The sequence below is a fragment of the Squalius cephalus genome, assembly GCF_949319135.1.
Source record: "Squalius cephalus genome assembly, chromosome: 23".
Lineage (NCBI taxonomy): Eukaryota > Metazoa > Chordata > Actinopteri > Cypriniformes > Leuciscidae > Squalius > Squalius cephalus.
This window is the reverse complement of record NC_137144.1, coordinates 26,996,694-27,021,494: the sequence shown is the minus strand read 5'-3', so window position 1 is coordinate 27,021,494 and position 24,801 is coordinate 26,996,694. Positions and strand designations below refer to the sequence as shown.

The following is a 24,801-nucleotide window of genomic DNA, read 5'->3' as shown; positions in this document are numbered from 1 at the left end:
TACCTATACATAAGCTACATATATTCATCAACTAACCATTCAGAAATGTTGCTACATGTTGCCACTTCTTCTTGAGTCTCTCCGTCTTTCTGACTTCGGTTTGAACATAAAAGGCTAAAAGTTTTTTAAATTTTCAGTGCATGTCTGTGTGAGGAAGCTGCTAACACACGAGCTGTGCCGGGAGCAGCAGCTCATTTGCATTTAAAGGGACAGACAAAAACGGTGCGTTTTTGCTCACCCTCAAAAAGTGACAATTTTAACATGCTATATAAAAATATCTGTGGGGTATTTTGAGCTAAAACTTCACATAAACACTCTGGGGACATCAGAGACTTATTTTACATCTTGTGAAATGGGCATTATACCACCCCTTTAATGGTTTATCATGCGCACACGAAAGTCTGTATATTTTTTAATTTTGTAAAGGTCCTTTTAGTGGCTCTGTAATACTGTGCTACTGTGTAATAAGAATATCATGATATTCCCAATGCAAAGTTATAAACCCAAAACCTGGTAAAATATTACTGAAATAAATAGAATAGACAAATAGAATATTTACCGAATACAATCCAAGCCAGCAATGAAGGTCCTTGTTTTATTAAGTTCAACATCTATATGACTATGAATGACCCTTGCAGGTAAAGACATTTTTAAACAAAACAGTTTCAGTACACAAAAGCATTTAAAATACAATGACATTACCATGTTTTGGACATAGACATAAATACCATGCTACCAGATTCAGGTGATCAATTATTGCCATCTCTGCCACAGTCTTTTTGAAAGAAATTGTTTGCTTAAAGTCTTTGCTGACGTCATAAAATTATAGCACATCACTATAGACCCCTTCAATGTTTGTAAACATCGAACGCCTAGGTTGGGTGCGCGCGCAGCATGGGGTCAGAAAAATGGTGCGGCTAATAGTTTATTCGGCATATATTTTGTGAAGAGATTATGCACTGTCTTTGCCATCACAGGAACAGGAACAGAACCATAATAAACTTGTTTTAGCTAATGGCGATTGTCTGCCTGATTAGAGTCCTGCACGGATTCGGACGGGTGACCCGCAAATTTTGCTCAAACGGGTGAAAAATATCCAGCTGTGTCGGATACGGGTGCGGGTCGGGTCGGACACGGGGGAAACCAATATAAACACGGGTTTAAAACAATCACATGCAAACGTAAAAAGGATCTATAACATTACCTATAGGCTACTTTCACTTTTAAAAATTCATCATAACCGCGCGCGCGATCTGCAGTCGTCGAGATGGATGCTGAGGAGTTGAAGAAAAGAATAGCTAGTGGAGATTGTAAAGTTGTCGACAGTCATCAAAAATCAAGTCCAGTGTGTGGGAGAAATTTGGAGTTATCTGAAGAAAATATTGTGAAAGGCTTTGCTGCATGCATTTTCGTGTTGGATAGCCGCAAATGTGGAACTTCATCGCCGAGGAAACACGCAGATAGATAACTGTGGTAACAAACCAAGCAGTTCTATCGAACAGTATTGTTTCAAATTTAACACTGTTAACTTAACAATGTTAAATTTGAAAAAATACTGTTCGATAGAACTGCTTGGTTTGTAGACTGGTTTAATAGTTAGGCCTAGGTGAAGTTCGATATCTGGCATTAATTGTGACCTGTGTCATGCTACTTAGCAGATAGCAGTATCTATCTGGACCATAGACTGTAAAAAAATAGATCTGAACAGATGTCGTCTATTTATTTATTTTAAACAGATGAGATCCTGCAGGAATCCTGAAAAACTTGACTCCACAACTGGTGTGATTTTCACAGTCCACGACGCAACAAGTAGGCATTTTTTTCTTGACGAGAAATTCTCTGGTTAACACACAATTCAATGGGATGGAATGAACTTTCTGACCCCGACATGCGCACTGCGAAGTTTCCTGTGACGTCAACCGTGAAGGGGTCTATTAGTAGCCATTTTGTGGTCAGTAGCTTTTTTCCTTTTATAAAATACGAATGTAAAATATTTAGGCTTATGTATTTCTGTGTATATTATATAAACACACACACACACACACACACATACACAGTGTCATTTGCTGTTCTTGTTGCTGTTTCTTCTCCAAATTATTAATGCTCCTAAAGATAATGCTACATAAAACAAGAAAAAACTGACTAAGCTTTCAAGAAGTACTTTGAGAAAACTCATCATCTGCCCTAAAATAAGAAAGACTGAACCAATGAGCACACAACCACATGAAATAAACAGTGTAAGAACAGTAAAACCAATAACTTTCCCTAGAGTTTCAGGCTTTAAATGCCAATATGCCATTATAAATACTAATATTAGCAGCATTATAGTCATCTTCACACCAAGTAGGGCAAACACAGTCACAAACTCCATTGAAAGTGTCGCCCCAATGATACAACACAGAAATGACCCGAGCACAAAGACTGGAGATTCAATACTCTTCTTTTCATTGTGAAATATGAATGCATGAGCCCCGGCTGTGACTCCAGGAGCCGCGTGACACGCGATGAGCACATCTGACCACGACCTGACGCTGATGATTGTGCCAAAGACCAGAGATGAACCCAGAACAAATGGTATGGACATAAATAAAATGAAAAACACTAAAATACCTGCTATGAAAGCCCCTATGATATTTTCTTTTGGACCGCTGCTACTTTTGCTACACTTAAAATCTTCAAGTACTTTGGGGTTTCTTTTAAATATTGTTGCAATTGATGTTATCAAGGCCAAATTTAGCGGTATAGCAACATCTGGACTCAGAACATGTCTTAGATAGACCATAAACAATTCAAGCGCTGCAAATTTTGCCCCCAAATAAAAAATTGTGTCATTTCCATCAGTGTAAACAACAAGAGCTGTAAATGAAACAAGGGAAATCCATCCTATGATTCCAGCCGCTCCTCCTAAAGTGTCATATATTACAGACAAGAGCTGATTTTCCTCATTTACATTTTGATCGGCCTTTTCTGTAAGGAGTTTCTCTATTTCGTGTAGTTTTTTCAAAAGCTCCAGCCTTTCTGAATTTAACTGTTTTTTCTCATTCAATACAGAGTAAAATCGGTGAGCGTTGAGCCAAACTAGCTTGTCTATTTCCGCTACGAGAGCTGCTGTTTGAGCAGGTTTGGGTTCAGAGTCTCTGATCATGTGAAATCTGCCTCCACATGCGTTGATCATTTCTCCAGCGATCCCTCTGGACGCTCCTGTCAAACGCTCCTGGTGATTTTGGTGCAGAAGAACAATGCAGTACTGAAGAACTTCTGCTCCCAGCAGCTCCTGGACTCGCTTCACAACATCACACTCTTCTGATTCTTCATCTTCCAGATTCAGGAGCATTAAAACGGCGTGAGGTCCAGGAGACGAGAGAAGCAGCGCTGTTGTGAAGCTCTGTCTCGCTGTGTCGTCCTCACAGAGGTTTGGTCCAGTGACCAGCATCATTCTACGACCCTCGTCTGTAATTACTGGAGTCTTTACAATCTCTCTGTCCTCCTGTCCACCGTCTTTCCTTCCTGACAGAATATCTGCAGCGCTGAATCTGGAGTCGCCTCGCATTCCCACTATCAGGATCCTCACTTCATCATCATCATGAGAAGCTGAAGAGAAAGTTAAAGATGAAAATATCAGAAAATATTATTTGAATTCAAATTCAAACAATCTACGAACTAAACAGTGTTTGGACTCACTCTGATATAATGGTTCATGTAAAAAAAATTTGATTTAACACTCTAATGCATATAATTTATTACAATGTTTATTTTTTGAAAGAAAATATTTAGTTACCTACACATTTACATTGACTTACTGTACATTACATTACAACCCTAAATGCATGGTGTCCACTACAGTGGTCAGATTTATTTTTAGGTATCGAAAGTAAACTACAACAAATCTGATAATTATTTTTAAAAACATTATATACAAGACTAATTATATTGCTGTTTTAAGTAAAAAGACAGTAATGCATGCATCAGAACAGTATAGTTCAGCATTTGCATTGTACATTACCTTCAACATGTATAGATGTGATGTGAAGTGCAAGGATCAGTGTGAAGAGCCATTTTGGTTCTGTCGTGTTTAGTTTCATTTTTCAAACTGGAGAGTAAAGCCACTGTTAATCTGCGAATCTAAAATGTGATCTTACGATATAAGCAAAGCTATGAAGCATATTTACTCACAGTAGCCTATGATCGTTTCATTTAACAGCACCGACAGTGAAGTTGAATCCTGTTTCTATGCTATCACTTTTGAAATCACACTTCCCATTTCCCGTAATCGAACCAGTGTACTTCCGATATTATCGCAACGCACTCAGAACTAGTTCTGCTTTATCTGGGGATGCCCATCCTGAGGTAACTAGAGAGTACGTCAGCTCCAGTTCTTTTTCTATTGAAGAATGTTTGTTAAATGGTCTTTTCAAGTATAAAATAAGTATAGATTGTACATGTATGAATTTCATAGTGACATTTAGTGAATATATGTCCCTTTTTAATAAACTCAGTGTGGAGGACACTACCAGTATGAGTGTGTGCATGTTTATGTGTGAACTTATTGGTTTTTAAGGTAAGTTTCAATATATGTAGAAAAAAAGAAAAGGTCAAGATTTCCAAGATCAGGGAGTCATCTCGCCACGTTCTCTCAACTGTGATGTCCCTTTGGGTAGATGTGATAAAATCACACCAAGGCAAACCAGTTGGTGCCAACTGGCATTGAACTTGCTAGAAATACTTATGATTTCTTCTCAGTTTAGCCTGACCATTTCTGAATTTAATGTGTGTAGCTTCTGTTATATTGTCAACATTGGGACACTTCAGCTAACCCAAAGGGATGATCTTCAGTTGGATCATACACTTTAGTGTCAGGGCTATAGCACCAAGGTACGGCACATCAGGGTGTGTAACAAACCCAGAAGCTGACACATTTACACTACAAAAGTCACTGTACTGGCTCAAGGCCAATATCCATTTTCATGGCAGATGTTATGGAGGCAGGACTCAGGAGAGGAAGATGGACGTTAACAGGATGTTTATTGAGAATGAGCAGAATAGCACTAAGTGAGAAGTTTATTGATAATCTGCAGAGCGGGATATTGGCGGTGAACAGGAATGTTCCTTCTCACAGGTGTGATGATTGGTAGATGAAGAGATGGATGGCAGAGCTGATGCGCACAGGTGGGAACGGAGACAGAGAGGAACGCTGCAGAGGGATACAGGGGAGAGAGATGAAACAGAGAGGAGACTGGAAGAAGTTCACTGGAGATATCTATGATCGCAGGAGGAAACAAGGTAAGTGTCCACTTCGTGTAGAAACAAGACCAGACAATGAGCTGGGGTGAAGTGTGTGTGTATAGTGGGAGTGATGAGGGTGGTGATGAGGTGCAGGTGTGTGTGATCAGTATTCAGGAGAAGGAGTGCGCTGTGATTGGCTGGTGTGAGAGCCTGGTAGATCTGTAACAGATGTTTGCCGTACACCCCTCAGAATCCTTACTGCAAGCGCCTCACAAGATGACTCCCCTCTTACACTGTATACTTCCCATAGTTAATCGTGGATAATGCATTTGCTTCCAGCGTGGATTCTCTAATTTGCTCTCTTGTGTTCTTCTTAATGATGCATGATAATTCTAACCTGGAAATCCAGACCTAAATCTGAAAGATTAATGGTCTGGCATCGACTAATGAAAATCGGCCAGCTCGAGGGGCGGCACCAAGCATGCATTTGAAAATCTCACTGCACGCAATTGGATAACTCTACGACCAATCACAACAAGCCCCATCCGCTTAGCTACCAGCGGAGCTAACTGGGAGATTAGACTCTTGCCGTATCTGGTCGGCAAAACAGCAAAAACGCCCTTCTTGCAAAGGAAGGATTCGAGCGGCGTCTTCTGTTCCTCTTTTAGATAAAAAGCCGAGCCTAACTCGTTCATTGTAGCGGCCAAAGCCGTTTCAAACAACTGGTGTTCATTCATAGCCATCTTGCAATGTTTACTAATGACTTCGACGTCACAGCGCTGTCGTCATCTCACCTCTGGTCCGCTTATATCAGATAACCCGATGTGATTGGTGCAGCTCGGATACTAGGGCATATTTAATGAGCATCATTACTCCACGCCAGAGTAAACTCGCTGAGCAAATTCAACTTGTGCTCTCGCGAGAACTCTGGATTTCCAGGGTATGATAATTCACGAGCGACCACCAAACTCTCAATATGATAATAATAACTGGGGACATCATTTACGTGTCTTTCTAATTTATAGCCATGTAATGGAAGTTGAGGGAATAAGGGGGCTTCAGGATGGATGCAAATTTCTCGAGATACTACATTGATAATAGAGAACTGAGCCATGAGCAGCTGAACCAAATTTCACATCCACTAAAGTCATGTTTGAGAGGCCACACAAGATCTTGCAAATACTTAATCTCCAACGGACAGCTGGGTCTGGAAGGGGTCCTGATAATTCATGATCAAAGGAAGGATCAATTTCAAAGGAAATATCATTACTGCTGACTGACTTAAGATTTATTAGAGGCACTCAGTATATAAATGCCAAATGACATTTTAGTTTGTTAAAGTGTGTGGGTTTATATATATATATATATATGAAGAGTTCAGATGCAAAAGCCTCTAAGTGCCATCCGAAATTTTCTTCTAGAATGATCATTTTTATAAAGCTTGTATATTTAAGTTTAGTAATTTCACTTAAATGACAATTAATAGGTAATTTGCATTGCCATTTAAGTGAAATTATTGAACTTAAATATACGAACTAGATAAAAATGATCATTCTAGAAGAAAATTTCAGATGGCACTTAGAGGCTTTTGCATCTGAACTCTTCATATTATATATATATATATATATATATATATAATGTATGTATGTGTGTGTGTGTGTGTGTGTGTGTGTGTGTGTGTGTGACAAAAAACAATACAGGTACAGCTAATTTTGCCCCAAAATTCAAATATTTGTGCCTCGTTTTAATGTAAACTACAACATCGCACTCTTCTGATTCTTGATCTTCCAGATTCAAGACAATTAAAATGGCGTGAGGTCCAGGAGACGAGAGATTCCCACACTCGAAGGATTCTCACAATCAGGATTCGAACATCATCATCTTGAGAAGCTGGACGGGAAAAGTACAAATTTAAATATCGGGGTTAATCATAAAAATGTTTGGATATGACTTTAAGGGTGTTTTTTTTTTAAATGAGAGGTTCATAGTCTTAATGCCATCATCATGGATTTAATTCCCAGAGAACTCACAAACTGCGTGAATGCGTAATGCGTGAAGTTGTGGATGTGCAAAACGAGCATTTGTGGTTAAAAAGTATATAAATGTTAATTTTTTTTTTTTGAAAATGACCGATGGTTTGGCTAGATAAGACCCTTATTCCTCAGCTGGGATCGTGTAGAGACACGTTGAACCCCACTGAAGTCACTATATGGAGAAAAATACTGGATTGTTAAATCCTTAATTTTTTTTCGACTGAGGAAAGAAAGACATGAATAATTTGGATGTTGTGGGGGTTCATTCTGAAGTGAACTAATCCTTTAATCTGAATGTATGTCACATTAAATGTGAATCTAACAGCATACATTTAAATAGTCATATAAACCTTAAATTAAAGGAAAATTAATAAAAAAAAATCACCAAACTACATAGAGGTAAGCAGATACTAACCATCTGAAGATATCATATGAAATGCAAGAATTGATATAAGGAGCCACTTTTGGTTTTGTCGTGGTTAATTTCATTTTGTAACTCGAGGTCTGTTTCACAAAGCAATTGAGCTAAAATCATTCCATTGTTTCACAATTCTATGAACATTCTGTAAACTCCGTGTTTGACTAACTTGTCGTGTTCACATGAAGGTGTGATGTTTAAAGAGAACAGCCAATCGAGATGGTGAAACATAATTCAGATTATTTCAGTTCACTGCTGAAGATCTAGAGATATTTTGAAAAAATATGAAGGATTTAAATACATTTACTCAGCAAGAAGGAATATGAGAGGACTGTTTGAAAGAGAATATATATATATATAGATGCACTATAGTAGATAGTTTGTCTAATTCCACAACAAACTTAAAAAACTTGTAATCCTAGTGATTTCAAAGGCTTAATATTCAAATATTATATAAAATATTTTAAAGCTTATTTATATAAAAGGAAATCTTAAGCTTATTAGTTGCCAAAATGTAAACTAGATATTTTATTAAAAACACATAATACAAAAGCAATGTTTTCAGATGTTTAATAGATGTTTTGATCCAGAGCTTTAGCAACAATTATAACTTAGTCACTGTTTGTGACTTGAAGTGATGCAGTCTGACTTCTACAAATTACTATTAACAGTAATGCTGCATAAAACAAGTAAGAACTGACTAAGCTTTCAAGAAGTACTTTGAGAAAACTCATCATCTGCCCTAAAACAAGAAAGACTGAACCAATGAGCACACAACCACATGAAAAAAACAGTGTAAGAACTGTCAAACCGATCACTTTCTCTAGAGTTTCAGGCTTTAAATGCCAATATGCCATTGTAAGCCCTGATATTAGCAGCATTATTGTCATCTTCACACCAAGTAGAGCAAACACAGTCACAAACCCCATTGAAAGTGTCGCCCCAATGATACAACACAGAAATGACCCGAGCACAAAGACTGGAGATTCACGACTATTATTTTCAGTGTGAAATATGAATGCATAAGCCCCGGCTGTGACTCCAGGAGCCGCATGACACGCTATGAGCACATCTGACCACGACCTGACGCTGATGATTGTCCCAAAGACCAGAGATGAACCCAGAACAAATGGTAAAGATGTAATTACTGTGCAAATAAGTATTATGGGAAAGAAAATATCTGCTATCGAATTTCTGTTTCTGCTCAAATTAAAATCTTCTATTTCTCTGCTGTCTCTTGTAAATATTGTTGCAGTTGACATTGCCAAGGCCAAATTTAGCGGTATAGCAACATCTGGATTCAGAAAATGTCTAAGAAAGACCATAAACAACACAAGCGCTGCAAATTTTGCCCTAAAATTCAACATTTTGTCATTTCTTTCAAGAGAGCTGTAAATGAAACAAGGGAAATCCATCCTATTGTAGCCCTATGGAAAAAAAGAGTATTTCCATAAGTAATATTTTATTTTGGTTGTATTAAGTGTTTGTATTATGTTTATATGTGTTAATATATTAAAGGATAATTCCGGTATTTAACACCTTGAGTCTATTTTCTAGTTTGTTTTGGATGAACTAGAGTGGTGGACACAGAAATGTTGACGATGGGTCCTGTCTCGACTCTTTGACTCGTCTAGAATCACCTTTGACCGCTTCAGAGTGGCTGTCTACAGGCATGCACGAAAATGTCCTTAAAACAACCCTTAACGTTCGTTTTCAAAACTGTGCAACTCACCGAGTGGTTAGTGGTGTTCGTTGATGATTAAAAACAAATATATCGGCGCAATGTATGATTTCAGTCCGTGTTATTTGTTTTAGTCGAACTATTTTTTCAGATACATCACAACCGCGTATAAACTTCCGCTCGATATTTGAGTCTGAAGCGTTAGCACACTCCCGACCACTTGATGGCGACAACCACTTTGCTGTACAAGGACACGGTACGGAACTCGGTGTCTAGTGCATAGACAGTAAAAAAAGATTTTAGATGTAAGGATTTTTTGTTTATTTCGCTACTCCGGGAGCACAGTTGCTCTGCTCACGCTAGCCTTCTGAGAGACGGAGAACCGAGCGAAAAGACTACAACCAAATGTAAATAGACCCCTTTTCCGTTTCCGGTAGCGGAGTAATATCAACGAGCAATGAGTCCGCCAACAGAAATCAATGGGATTTTACAAAATGACAAATAAAACACGACAGAAACTGTATTTCGCTACGCTACTTGATTTTAATCATCAACGAACACCACTAACCACTCGGTGAGTTGCACAGTTTTGAAAACGAACATTAAGGGTTGTTTTAAGGACATTTTCGTGCATGCCCACTCTGAAGCGGTCAAAGGCGATTCTAAAAAAGTCAAAAAGTCGAGACAGGACCCATCGTCAAAATTTCTGTGTCCACCACTCTAGTTCATCCAAAACAAACTACAAAATAGACTCAAGGTGTTAAATACTGGAATTATCCTTTAAAGGAGAACTCCGGTCAATTTTAACATTGAGCTCATTTTTTTGTACATTTGGAGTGCTGTCAATACAGAGAACAACGACAAAAATCGGTGTTGCCTACACCGTGTTATCCTCTTTTTAAAATTTGCACCCTGTTGACTTCAATGGGGCAAGTTTTAAACCTGCTTTTAGCCTCTTAACATCCTTGATGTGTCATTACAAGTGCACAGCCATGTGAGTGATTCCTTCAGAGTGAACACGGGTAAATCTGACTGCAGTAGATGTGAAAGATATGAATAAAAATGATATTTATTCAGCCAGTGCTCATACCTGTATTTACATCCTGTTTTCAGTCAATAGTTAATAGTTTATAGTTAATGCACTGTGAAGTAACATGAACAAACAATGGACAGAGGAAGAACAGAGGAGAGGAACAGCCAGGAGAGGAAGAACAGGAGAGGAAGAGCAAAGGAAAAGGAGAGATCTGGTTGCAGGGGTGCATCTAAGATTATCTCGTCCTGGGCCCAGGCAAGATTGTCAGCTGGCCTGGACATAAATACCATGCTACCAGAATAATCAGGTGATCAATTATATTTAGGCAAACCCCAGTATTGCGATCTCTGTTCCAGTAGTCTTTTTGAAATAACTTTATATGCTTAATGTCTTTGCTGACATCATAAAATTATAAGTCATCATTATTATTAGCCATTTTGTGGTCAATAGCTTTCATATTACTAATGTAAAATATATAGGCTATGTATTTCTCTGTATATTATACAACACACACACACCACGTCCTAATACACATAAACACTCAAACACTCACGCACTCATGCACACAAGCACACAAACACTAATATACACACACATACATACACACAAGCATCAGCCATAAAATAAGAAAGATTGAACCAATGAGCACACAGCCAAATGGTAAAACCAGTATAATAGCAATTAGGAACTGAGTCAGCGGTTTGTTTTTTAAATTGAAATGTACCATTGTAAATCCTAATGTTAACAGAATTATTGTCATCTTAACACCATGCAAATAACTCATTCATAAATCCCACTGAGAGTGTCGCCCCCACTGAACAACACAGAAATGACCTGAGAAAACTGGCAAAGACTGGCGACTGGTGAAGAAGATTGCAAAGTGAAGACACATAAGCCCCTATTGTGACTCCAGGAGCCGCGTGACACGCTATGAGAACATCTGACAACGACCTGACGCTGATGATTGTCCCAAAGACCAGAGCTGAACCCAGAAGAAATGGTAAAGATATAATTGCTGTGAAAATAAGTATTAGAAGAATGAAAATATTTGCTATTAAATCCCCTATGAAATCTCTGAAGTTTGGACCACTGCTACTTCTGCTAAAATTAAAATCTTTGATTACTCTTTGGCTTATTGTAAATATTGTTGCTAGTGATTTTATCAAGGCCAAATTTAGCGTGCCAGCATTGCCCGAGTCTGATCCCGAGCTGACGACCATGCTTTCCCGGACAGCCGCGGCCATTGGGCTCGAGTGGTCCCCGCCACCTGGCCCTGTGCGCTCGCGGCTGGACGATTGGTTTTTGGGTGCGACCGCTGACCCCCATCTGCGTCCAAACCCAATATCTTTCTTCCCGGATGTGCACAAGGAGGTCACAAGGTCCTGGAAGGCTCCCTTGTCTTCCTGTGATGGCTCGGTGACCTCCTCCGCCTTTTCTCCTCTCGATCAGGCGGCTGCCAAAGGGTACACTGGGGTTCCCCAGGTTGAACGCTCTGTTGTGATTCAACTGTGTCCGCAGAGTGCTTCTTCCCGTGGCGACCCAAAGCACCCCTCCAAGGCCTTTAGGTTCTCCTCCCCTCTCGTGGCGAAGGCCTATAGAGCCGCGGGGCAGGCAGCCACCTCACTGCATGCCATGGCCACTCTGCAGGTCTACCAGGCCTAGATGCTCAAGGACATGCACAAGGGGAGGACTGAACCAGGGCTCTTTGATGAGCTGCCTGCCGCCAATGACCTTGCTCTCCGAGCAACGAAAGTGATCGCATGCTCCCTGGGTCAGGTGATGTCCACATGTGTGGTCCAGGAGAGACACCAGTGGCTAAACCTGGTCGATATGCGGGAGGCCGAGCGAACCCGTTTCCTCGACACCCCCATATCACAGGCTGGCCTCTTCGGCGGAGAAGTCGAGGACTTTGCCCAGCAGTTCTCAACTGCCCAGGGGTGCGTTTCCCGAAAGCATCGTTGGCCAACTATGGTCGCAAGTTCATCGCAATGTCCATTGAACTCTATTGGTAACGACGGAACTTGCGACCATAGTTGGCCAACGATGCTTTCGGGAAACGCACCCCAGATGTAGACTGAGGCGATCAAGTATATTCTGCCCCGACGGCCCGCTGCTGCCTCCACCCAGCCGTCGGCACAGAATCCTCAGTCTGCTCACCGCCGAGGGCGTCCTCCCGCCCCTCCTGCACGGCCCCAGCAGCAGCCTTCACCCGGGCCGCGTCATGGAGGAAGCAGCAGGAAAGCGCCACAGCCCTCTCCCGCCCCGCGCCTGCTAAACGGCAGGCTAAGTGGCGCTCCTGAGACGGGCTGCTCAGAGATGGCGATCAGTTCTTCCCAGGAGATGGTAGCAGGTCCACTTCTTCCCCCGGTGGAGGGGCGGGGGAGAATCCTTGGTTTTCCCGACCCCGCTGCCCTAATTTGGTCAAAGAAAGAACTGACACACCCATCTCTGAGCACACAGAGTTCTTGGATGACAGTGCACGCCGCTCACGAGCCTCACCACTCTCGTCCCACTCTGTCGCCAGACCCCTGCCAGAGGACGCCCCCTTCGAACGCTGGTCCTTCCCTGGCCTCCTCTGGCAGGACGCGGCTAATGACCCATTAGGGACCCCCCGCCCGGGCCGGTCATTCTGCCTCACTGCACTACCGAGGGTACGTCTGTGGTTCGCATGACCCCGCTGGTACAGTTCTTGGGAGCCTGGCTAGAGCTTCCCAGACTGTTCCGCTGGGTCGCGAGAACCATCAGGCTCGGCTACGCGATTCAGTTCGCACGGTCTCCTCCCCGCTTCAGGGGAGTCCGCTTCACTATAGACCAACGCTACTTTTGCGTCATCGAAGGGTAACGCCCCTTTTTGGGGGAAAACAAACAGATTCCCCTGAGAACAGAACTCGCTCGCTCTAGACCTGCAAAGTTTCTTGAAAGCAAAAATCGCACAAACATACACTCTCTTTGAACTATTCTGACATCTACCACTATCTCGTGGAATCACCAAGTAAGTAGCCTATTTTTTTTTGTCATTAACACACTCATAGTATGACAAACTAGACGATGAGGCCATGTCAAGAGGAGTCGGTGGTTTACTTGGATCATATTTCACTTGATTTAAGCTATTGACATAGTTTTGTTGTCGACTAGCTATAACTTACTAGTTAGAAAGACGAAGCTGCTAGCAGCTACGTGATTAACGTTAGCTCTCACTAGGCACGCTACCTTGGCTGTTAACTGATTTTACTGTTGAAATAGTGGCAGGCTAGGACTAAAGTGGACTTGGCTGGTTTCTGCTTGTGTCTAGAAAGTGCTAGGACTTTGAAAGTTGTAAAAAGGTTTACAGTGTACGGCAAAATATGTATGGGGCATGTTTTTCATTGTCTCTACCCCACTTAAGGTACGGACTATTTATGTTTTTAGCATCTGACATGATTGGGGTTTCAGTTACTAGTATAGCTAACGTTAGTCGACAACAAAATTGTCAATAGCTTAAATCAAGTGAAATATGATCCAAGTAAACCACCGACTCCTCTTGACATGGCCTCATCGTCTAGTTTGTCATACTGTGAGTGTGTTAATGACAAAAAATAGGCTAACGTTACTTACTTGGTGATTCCACGAGATAGTGGTAGATGTCAGAATAGTCCATATTTGGCCACTGCGTGGGGTCATTAATCCAGTTTTCGACCATTTCAAAGGGACACCTCTTTAACTCCCTATCCAGTAGCTTCTTTAAATACCGCTCACGGTCCTCGGCCGGCAAAGAGAGTGTATGTTTGTGCCATTTTTGCTATCAAGAAACTTTGCTGGTCTAGAGCGAGCGAGTTCTGTTTTCAGGGGAATCCGTTTGTCTTCCCCCAAAAAGGGGCGTTGCCCTTCGATGACGCAAAAGTAGCGTTGGTCTATGGTCGGTGGCAATGCCCCTGTCATGAGAGCGGAGGTCGCCACCCTACTAGCGAAGGGTGCGATCGAGACTGTCCCTCCAGCCGATATGAAGTCCGGCTTCAACAGCCTCTACTTCATTGTACCCAAGAAGTCCGGTGGGTTACGACCAATCCTGGACCTGCACGTCTTGAACCGCTCCCTTCACAGGATGCCGTTCAAGATGCTCGCAACTCGCCCGCCACCTCCTAATATGGAGTCAGAAGCATCTGAGGTCGCTTCGAGCCATTTACATTCCAGGAGACCTGAACTGTGCAGCCGACGAGCTCTCACGGTTTCAGCCTCTCCCTGGAGAATGGAGACTCCATCCCCAGACGGTTCAGCTGATTTGGGATCAGTTCGGGGACGCTCAGGTAGACCTGTTTGCCTCCCATGACTCATCCCATTGCGACCAGTTTTATTCCCTGACCGAGGGCACGCTCGGCACGGATGCACTGGCGCACAGCTGGCCGCGGGGCATCCGCAAGTATGCGTTTCCCCCAGTGAGCCTTCTTGCACAGACACTGTGCAAGTTCAGGAAGGACGAGGTGCAGGTAATTTTGGTTGCACCACACTGGTCCACCCGGACCTGTTTCTCCGAACTTGTACTCCTCGCGACAGCACCTCCCTGGCCAATTCCCCTGAGGAAGGACCTGCTTTCTCAGGGACGGGGCACCCTGTGGCACCCTCGTCCCGATCTTTGGAACCTCCACGTGTGGCTCCTGGACGGGACGAGGCAGGTTTGAGTACCCTACCACCAGCGGTGGTGGCTACCATCACTTCCGCTAGAACATCGTCCACAAGACATGCCTATGCGTTGAAGTGGAACCTCTTCGTCAACTGGTGTTCTTCCCGTTGTGAAGATCCCACGAAATGCCCGATCAGTGTCGTGCTTTCCTTCCTGCAAGAAGGGTTGGACCGAAGGCTGTCTTCGCTCAGTTCACTGCTGAAGATCTAGAGATATTTTGAAAAAGCATGAAGGATTTAAATACATTAACTCAGCAAGAAGGAATATGAGAGGATTGTTTGAAAATATCTGAATATATAAATGCACTATAGTAGATAGTTTGTCTAATTCCGCAACAAACTTAAAAAAACTTGTAATCCTATTGTTTTCAAAGGCTTAATATTCAAATATTATATCAAATATTTTAAAGCTTATTTATATAAAAGAAAATCTTAAGCTTATTAGTTGCTAAAATGTAAACTAGATATTTTATAAAAAACACATAATACAAAAGCAATGTTTTCAGATGTTTAATAGATGTTTTGATCCAGAGCTTTAGCAACAATTATAACTTAGTCACTGTTTGTGACTTGAAGTGATGCAGTCTGACTTCTACATATTACTATTAACAGTAATGCTGCATAAAACAAGTAAGAACTGACTAAGCTTTCAAGAAGTACTTTGAGAAAACTCATCATCTGCCCTAAAACAAGAAAGACTGAACCAATGAGCACACAACCACATGAAAAAAACAGTGTAAGAACTGTTAAACCAATCCTTTTCCCTAGAGTTTCAGGCTTTAAATCCCAATATGCCATTGTAAGCCCTGATATTAGCAGCATTATTGTCATCTTCACACCAAGTAGAGCAAACACAGTCACAAACCCCATTGAAAGTGTCGCCCCGATGATACAACACAGAAATGACCCGAGCACAAAGACTGGAGATTCACGATTAATCTTTTCATAGTGAAATATGAATGCATAAGCCCCGGCTGTGACTCCAGGAGCTGCGTGACACGCGATGAGCACATCTGACCACGACCTGACGCTGATGATTGTCCCAAAGACCAGAGATGAACCCAGAACAAATGGTAAAGATGTAATTGCTATCCACGTAAAAAATAGAAGAATGAAAATATTTGCTATCAAATCTCTTATGATATTTCTGGAGTTTGGATCACTGCTACTTCTGCTAAAATCTTCTATTTCTCTGCTGTCTCTTGTAAATATTGTTGCAATTGATGTTATCAAGGCCAAATTTAGCGGTATAGCAACATCTGGACTCAGAACATGTCTTAGATAGACCATAAACAATTCAAGCGCTGCAAATTTTGCCCCAAAAATCAACATTTTGTCATTTCCTTCAGTGTAAACAACAAGAGCTGTAAATGAAACAAGGGAAATCCATCCTATGATTCCAGCCGCTCCTCCTAAAGTGTCATATTTTACAGACAAGAGCTGTCTTGTCTCTTCTGTTTTTAATGTTTGTGTCAATACTGAGTAAAATCGGTGAGCATTGAGCCGAACTAGCTTGTCTATTTCCGCTACGAGAGCTGCTGTTTGAGCAGGTTTGGGTTCAGAGTCTCTGATCGTGTGAAATCTGCCTCCACATGCGTTGATCATTTCTCCAGCGATCCCTCTGGACGCTCCTGTCAAACGCTCCTGGTGATTTTGGTGCAGAAGAACAATGCAGTACTGAAGAACTTCTGCTCCCAGCAGCTCCTGGACTCGCTTCACAACATCACACTCTTCTGATTCTTCATCTTCCAGATTCAGGAGCATTAAAACGGCGTGAGGTCCAGGAGACGAGAGAAACAGCGCTGTTGTGAAGCTCTGTCTCGCTGTGTCATCCTCACAGAGGTTTGGTCCAGTGACCAGCATCATTCTACGACCCTCGTCTGTAATTACTGGAGTCTTTACAATCTCTCTGTCCTCCTGTCCACCGTCTTTCCTTCCTGACAGAATATCTGCAGCGCTGAATCTGGAGTCGCCTCGCATTCCCACTATCAGGATCCTCACTTCATCATCATCATGAGAAGCTGAAGAGAAAGTTAAAGATGAAAATATCAGAAAATATTATTTGAATTTAAAGTGAATCTACTAACTATATACAGTGTCTTGACTCGCTCTGATATAATTGCTCATGTAAAACATTTTTGCTTTAACACTCTAATGCAGGTGTCACCAACCCTGCTCCTGGAGGGCTACTGTCCTGCAGACTTTAGGTCCAACCCTGTTCCAACACACCTGCCTGTAATTATCAAGCAACCCTGAACAGCTTGATTAGCTGGTCCAGGTGTGTTTGATTGGGGTTGGAGCTGAAATCTGCAGGACTGTAGCCCTCCAGGAGCAGGGTTGGTGACACCTGCTCTAATGCATGGTAATTAATTACATTATGTTTATTTATTTTTTAAAGAAAATATTTGCTTACAAATTTCTATTGACTTACATTAAATCCCTAAATGCATGGTGTCCACTACAGTGGTCAGATTTATTTTTAGTTATTGAATTTTTTTTTTTTTTTTTTTTTGGTTATTGTAAAGTACAACAAATATGATCATATTTTTTTAAACATTATGTACAAGACTAATTATACTGTTGTTTTAAGTAAAAAGACAGTAATGCATGCATCAGAACAGTATAGTTCAGCATTTGCATTGTACATTACCTTCACCATATATAGATGTGATGTGAAGCGCAAGGATCAGTGTGAAGAGCCATTTTGGTTCTGTCGTGTTTGGTTTCATTTTTCAAACTGGAGAGTAAAGCCACTGTTAATCTGTGAATTTAAAATGTAATCTTACCATATATCCAAAATTCTGAAGCATATTTACTTACAGTAGCCTATGGTCGTTTCATTTAACAGCACTGACTGTGAAGTTGAATCCTATTTGTTTGCTTTCACTTTTGATACTGATCGAGTGATTCCCAGACATATTTACCATTGAGTCGTATGTCCACTTATAATAAGTAATCATATAATGCAACCAAGGTCGAACAGATTGGAAGAGATGAGTTTTGAAACAGCATTTTCACTGAGTTTAGTATACAACGCATACCAGAACCGAAGTCACGCACGCACGGCAAGTTTTATATACTATACTCAAAAACCAATCAGAACTTTGATTTCATCCTCGCGGCGGTTTCCTAACCAATCATATTTCCTGTTTCAGCAAAATGGGCGGGACTTGAACGTGTCGCTGTCAATCAAGTCAAACTGAACTTTGGACTGTTGAGCGCGCCTCAGAAAAATACTGTTGTACCCTGGTAAAATATTACGGAAATATCCTTGTTTGACGATCAACATTATTGTATGCTAACTGGGAAACACAGTCATCCACAATATTTTGTTAGTATTGTCGTGTATTTTCTTACGCATGTTTGTTTTCAGAACTAAGTTAGCGGTGACGATTCGCTAATGAATGACTCTTTTGAGTCGGTTCTGTTGAATATCAGAATGATCTCTTTCGGATGCTGATGCGGTCTGAATCATTTGGATTGCTCACTCACGAGCTGAATCGTTTGTAACAGGTTCAGACTCGGTACATTAACGGGATACTGTAGGGCACTAATATCCCTGGATGAAGTAGAATATTTACCTAACGTTACTACAATCTATTACAATCCAAGCCAGCGATGAAGGTCTTTATTAAATTCAACATCTGCATGGCTCTTTGAATGACTCCTGCATGTAAATACATTTTCAAACAGAACAGTTTAAGTACACAAAAGCATTTAAAATACCATGACATTACCATGTTTTAAACATAAATACCATGCTACCAGAATAATCAGGTGATCAATTATATCTGGTAAACCACAGTATTGCGATCTCTGTTCCATATTACTGCCACAGTAGTCTTTTTGAAAGAACTTTATATGCTTAATGTCTTTGCTGACGTCATAAAATTATAACACATCATTATTATTAGCCAATTTGTGGTCAATAGCTTTCATAATACTAATGTAAAATATATAGGCTATGTATTTCTGTGTATATTATACAACACGTAAACACTCACGCACGCATGCACACAAACACTCATACACACACACAAGCATGAGCCATAAAATAAGAAAGACTGAACCAATGAGCACACAACCAAATGGTAAAACCAGTATAATAACAATTAGGAACTGAGTCAGCGGTTTGTTTTTTAAATTGAAATGTACCATTGTAAATCCTAATGTTAACAGAATTATTGTCATCTTAACACCAAGCAGAGCAAATAACTCATTCATAAATCCCACTGAGAGTGTCGCCCCCACTGAACAACACAGAAATGACCTGAGAAAACTGGCAAAGACTGGCGACTGGTGAAGAAGATTGCAAAGTGAAGACACATAAGCCCCTATTGTGACTCCAGGAGCCGCGTGACACGCTATGAGAACATCTGACAACGACCTGACGCTGATGATTATCCCAAAGACCAGAGCTGAACCCAGAAGAAATGGTAAAGATATAATTGCTGTGAAAATAAGTATTAGAAGAATGAAAATATTTGCTATTAAATCCCCTATGATATTTCTGAAGTTTGGACCACTGCTACTTCTGCTAAAATCTTCTATTTCTCTGCTGTCTCTTGTAAATATTGTTGCTAGTGATTTTATCAAGGCCAAATATAGCAGTATAGCAACATCTGGACTCAGAACATGTCTTAGATAGACCATAAACAATATGAGCGCAGCAATATTCAACATTTTGTCATTTCCTTTAAAGTGAACAAGAGAGGTAAAGAGAGTAAGACAAGGGAATTCCATAAAGTGTCAAATATTACTGACTGGAGCTGATTTTCCTTATGCAGATCTTGACTCGTCTCTTCTGTTTTTAATGTTCGTGTCAATACTGAGAAAAATCCGTCAGCGTTGAGCCAGACTAGCTTGTCTATTTCCGCTACGAGAGCTGCTGTTTGAGCAGGTTTGGGTTCAGAGTCTCTGATCATGTGAAATCTGCCTCCACATGCGTTGATCATTTCTCCAGCGATCCCTCTGGACGCTCCTGTCAAACGCTCCTGGTGATTTTGGTGCAGAAGAACAATGCAGTACTGAAGAACTTCTGCTCCCAGCAGCTCCTGGACTCGCTTCACAACATCACACTCTTCTGATTCTTCATCTTCCAGATTCAGGAGCATTAAAACGGCGTGAGGTCCAGGAGACGAGAGAAGCAGCGCTGTTGTGAAGCTCTGTCTCGCTGTGTCATCCTCACAGAGGTTTGGTCCAGTGACCAGCATCATTCTACGACCCTCGTCTGTAATTACTGGAGTCTTTACAATCTCTCTGTCCTCCTGTCCACCGTCTTTCCTTCCTGACAGAATATCTGCAGCGCTGAATCTGGAGTCGCCTCGCATTCCCACTATCAGGATCCTCACTTCATCATCATCATGAGAAGCTGAAGAGAAAGAAGGAACGCAAATGCAAAGAAGGAAAAATGAGGTAATAAATATATGCTCTTTCAAAACAAGCCTTATCACATTTAATTTTGCTTCTCTTTTTAGGGATTTATACAGGAACACGAGACCAATATTCTGATGCAGAAGAAGGAAAGTCATTTAGGTTTGGGAGTGACATCAGAGTGAGCAAACGAAGACAGTCGTGGGTTATTATAGATATACTATTTATTTAAAAAAATTAAACATTAAAGAGCAGGTACATTACCTTCTGCCTGTACAGACATGATGTGAAATGCCAAAATCAGTGTAAAAAGCAACTTGGGTTTTGTTCATTTAATCGTACAGCCTAAAGAATACATGTCACCAAATGTAACTTTGAACATCTCAGATTACCCAGATCAACGAAACGAAATGACAAGACAGATATATATATATTTTTTACTTACAGTGAGTTTATTTAGAAACACTGTAATTGTAGTTCTGTTCTGTCTTTTGCTTTGCTAAAACTCTTGTACTCGACAATAATGTAAATGTTCGACTAGACACTAAACCAGTATGACAGGTTTTGTATGGGCAAAAAGGTGATCGGTTCTGCACATATTTTGCTCATCTCAAACATTGTCAATTCCATGTTTGATATTCTGAATTTGTGACTAACTCTGGATCATGTTCACATGAAGATGTGATGTTTAAAGAGAACAGCCAATCGAGATGGTGAAACATAATTCAGATTATTTCAGTTCACTGCTGAAGATCTAGAGATATTTTTTAAAAGTATGAAGGATTTAAATACATGAACTCAGCAAGAAGGAATATGAGAGGACTGTTTGAAAGAAAATATCTGAATATATAAATGCACTATAGTAGATAGTTTGTCTAATTCCACAACAAACTTAAAAAACTTGAAATCCTAGTGATTTCAAAGGCTTAATATATTATAAAGCTTATTTAAATAAACATATCTTATGCTTATTAGTTGCCAAAATTTAGATTATATATATATATATAAAGCATATATTAATACAAAGCAATGTTTTCAGATGTTTAATAGATGTTTTGATCCAGAGCTTTAGCAACAATTATAACTTAGTCACTGTTTGTGACTTGAAGTGATGCAGTCTGACTTCTACAAATTACTATTAACAATAATGCTGCATAAAACAAGTAAGAACTGACTAAGCTTTCAAGAAGTACTTTGAGAAAACTCATCATCTGCCCTAAAATAGAAAGACTGAACCAATGAGCACACAACCACATGAAAAAAACAGTGTTACTGTTAGACCAAAAACTGTTAAACCGATCACTTTCTCTAGAGTTTCAGGCTTTAAATCCCAGTATGCCATTGTAAGCCCTGATATTAGCAGCATTATTGTCATCTTCACACCAAGTAGAGCAAACACAGTCACAAACCCCATTGAAAGTGTCGCCCCAATGATACAACACAGAAATGACCCGAGCACAAAGACTGGAGATTCACGACTAATATTTTCAGTGTGAAATATGAATGCATAAGCCCCGCCTGTGACTCCAGGAGCTGCGTGACACGCGATGAGCACATCTGACCACGACCTGACGCTGATGATTGTGCCAAAGACCAGAGATGAACCCAGAACAAATGGTATGGACATAATTGCTATGCACATAAGCAATAGATCAATTAAACCAATTACTATTGCATACGCTAAGATATTTATAATGTTTTGAGTGCTGCTTCTGCTAAACTTTTGCTGAAATCCTTCACTTTCCTGTCTCTTGTAAATGTCTCTTGTAAATATTGTTGCAGTTGATGTTATCAAGGCCAAATTTAGCGGTATAGCAACACCTGGACTCAGAAAATGTCTTAGATAGACCATAAACAATTCAAGTGCTGCAAATTTTGCCCCAAAATTCAAGATTTTGTCATTTCCTTCAGTGTAAACAACAAGAGCTGTAAATGAAACAAGGGAAATCCATCCTATGATTCCAGCCGCTCCTCCTAAAGTCTCATATATTACAGACAAGAGCTGATTTTCTTCATGCACATCTTGACTCGTCTCTTCTGTTTTTAACGTTTGTGTCAATACTGAGTAAAATCCGTCAGCGTTGAGCCAGACTAGCTTGTCTATTTCCGCTACGAGAGCTGCTGTTTGAGCAGGTTTGGGTTCAGAGTCTCTGATCATGTGAAATCTGCCTCCACATGCGTTGATCATTTCTCCAGCGATCCCTCTGGACGCTCCTGTCAAACGCTCCTGGTGATTTTGGTGCAGAAGAACAATGCAGTACTGAAGAACTTCTGCTCCCAGCAGCTCCTGGACTCGCTTCACAACATCACACTCTTCTGATTCTTCATCTTCCAGATTCAGGAGCATTAAAACGGCGTGAGGTCCAGGAGACGAGAGAAGCAGCGCTGTTGTGAAGCTCTGTCTCGCTGTGTCGTCCTCACAGAGGTTTGGTCCAGTGACCAGCATCATTCTATGACCCTCGTCTGTAATTACTGGAGTCTTTACAATCTCTCTGTCCTCCTGTCCACCGTCTTTCCTTCCAGACAGAATATCTGCAGCGCTGAATCTGGAGTCGCCTCGCATTCCCACTATCAGGATCCTCACTTCATCATCATCATGAGAAGCTGAAGAGAAAGTGAAACCATAATGCAAAGAAAAACATTATTTGGCAGAGGGGTAAGAAAAATAATCGGAGATGTGCTGTGAAAACAAGTCGCACAAGTACATTGACCTTGATGTCTTAGAAATCCACAATGGAGCTGTTAATGTATGTCTCATTTTACTGAATATGAAATTTGAGATTTTGCACTCCTGAAGGTAATGAAAAAATTAACCCAAAAATCAGTCTAGAGTCCTAAATCAGATAAATAAGAATATCATGGTAATATTGTGCAGTGAATGTAAACAACAACAATCTGATTTGGCAAGTTTGATAAAATCTGATAGGGAAAATGAAATTTGGGCTGGGCAATATAAAGATACATTGTATATCTCAATATTTCTCATATCTATTGTTGATTTACAATATCTCTGTTTACATATTTGCTCTAAAGGCTGTATATTTGGATCAGAGGAACAATCATGCCATTAGGGTTCAAATCCAAGGGAAACTGATAAAAATAAGTCACATTAGATGAAAGTATCTGCCAAATGCATAAATGTCAATGCATTGTGATTGACCATTTATGCAGGAACTGAAGTTTAAATTATAGTAAAATTAATAAAAACATCTGAATTCTTGGTTAAATTGTAGAAGAGAGCAGATACAAACCTTCTGAAGATGAGATGTGAAACACAAGAATCAATATGAGGAGCCAGTTTAATTTTCTTTTGGCTAATTTCATCTTTTTTATCCTTTGTCTCATGAAGCAAGTAATTGAGTTGGTTTCGACTTGACGAAAAAAGAAAAAAAAATCCAACCTATATTCTTCAGTTTAAGGGTTTATGTCGTACTTGTGTCACGTGAGGCTGTAGAGAAGCACAAGACGGAGATTAATAACAAAAACAGTCTTTATTTAAATCCACATGTAATACCCAGGAGATTGTAGGAGAACAAACAAACACAAGCACGTTAACATAGACGATACCGGACGCTGAACAGAAAGAGCTCAGGGCTTGAACAGACATGGAACATAATTAAGGTAAAACGGAACAGGAGTGGGAACTAATTAACAACCAGTGAATCTAACTAGAGAACTAAGGCAGGCAAAACAGGAACAGAATGAAACTAAAACAGACGTTACAACTTGATTTAAAATATATTTATTTTTATTTCTAATTGTCAGCGGACAGAATGAGGCAGAGGTAGCCTAATACATTTCACAGAAAGGTTTATTGACTGGTGGCAGAGATCGAGTAAAATCCTCAGGTGAGTGTTCGCGAAATATGCTTGATGCTAGCTCTGCGATATATGCTAAGTTCGCCAAACATCACCATGATTTTGAGGCGAAGGAGGACGAAAAGTGCCATCATTGCACATATGCTTCAGTTATTGTGTGTGTGAGAGATCTCAGGACTGGCGGGAGCATACTGTGTTTAAATATTGGCTTTAACGAGGAGCTGTCGGTCCGAAAGTTTGTTGTGTACAACAATATGTTGTGTCAACGTTTGTCCACATTCCTCTCATACGACGACACAATATTTCGTCGGGTCATCCGTCCCTTTGGTTTCTCTCGTCATTAAACCACGGAGACGTTGCCTAATGCCTCAGAAAATCCGATCTGCCTGTTTACATGACAGTCGCATTGGCACATATCCGATTTATTTCCACATATGAATGAGGCCTGAAACCGATCTCGAAATATCCGAATGCATGCGTTTTTTTCCTGTTTACACTGTCATAGAACACATCCGATCTGTGTCACATATGAGCAAAAAATCGGAATTGGGTCACATTTCACTGAC

General features: G+C 40.6%; 2 protein-coding genes across 3 annotated transcripts; both read right to left on the bottom strand.

Annotated features, from left to right (window-relative positions):
* Positions 1-582: 582 nt before the first annotated feature.
* On the bottom strand, positions 583-18,114 carry LOC307151443 (uncharacterized protein). Its single transcript, XM_079859467.1, has 3 exons — positions 17,969-18,114; positions 4,004-4,090; positions 583-3,591 (listed from the first exon to the last, which is right to left on the bottom strand). Exons 2-3 carry the CDS (start codon positions 4,080-4,082, stop codon positions 2,060-2,062), a joined length of 1,611 nt encoding a protein of 536 aa, XP_079715593.1. The 5' UTR covers positions 4,083-4,090; positions 17,969-18,114; the 3' UTR covers positions 583-2,059.
* LOC307151445 (GTPase IMAP family member 7-like) lies at positions 15,539-20,428 on the bottom strand. 2 transcript variants are annotated; one of them, XM_079859470.1, is made up of 3 exons: positions 19,809-20,428; positions 17,695-17,805; positions 15,539-17,065 (listed from the first exon to the last, which is right to left on the bottom strand). In XM_079859470.1, exons 1-2 carry the CDS (start codon positions 20,372-20,374, stop codon positions 17,697-17,699), a joined length of 675 nt encoding a protein of 224 aa, XP_079715596.1. In that variant the 5' UTR covers positions 20,375-20,428; the 3' UTR covers positions 15,539-17,065; positions 17,695-17,696. The 2 variants fall into 2 exon arrangements, with proteins under 2 accessions (XP_079715596.1, XP_079715595.1); XM_079859469.1 differs by lacking the exon at positions 19,809-20,428 and adding an exon at positions 17,865-17,978 and having other exon boundaries at positions 15,545-17,065; positions 17,695-17,781.
* Positions 20,429-24,801: the final 4,373 nt, after the last annotated feature.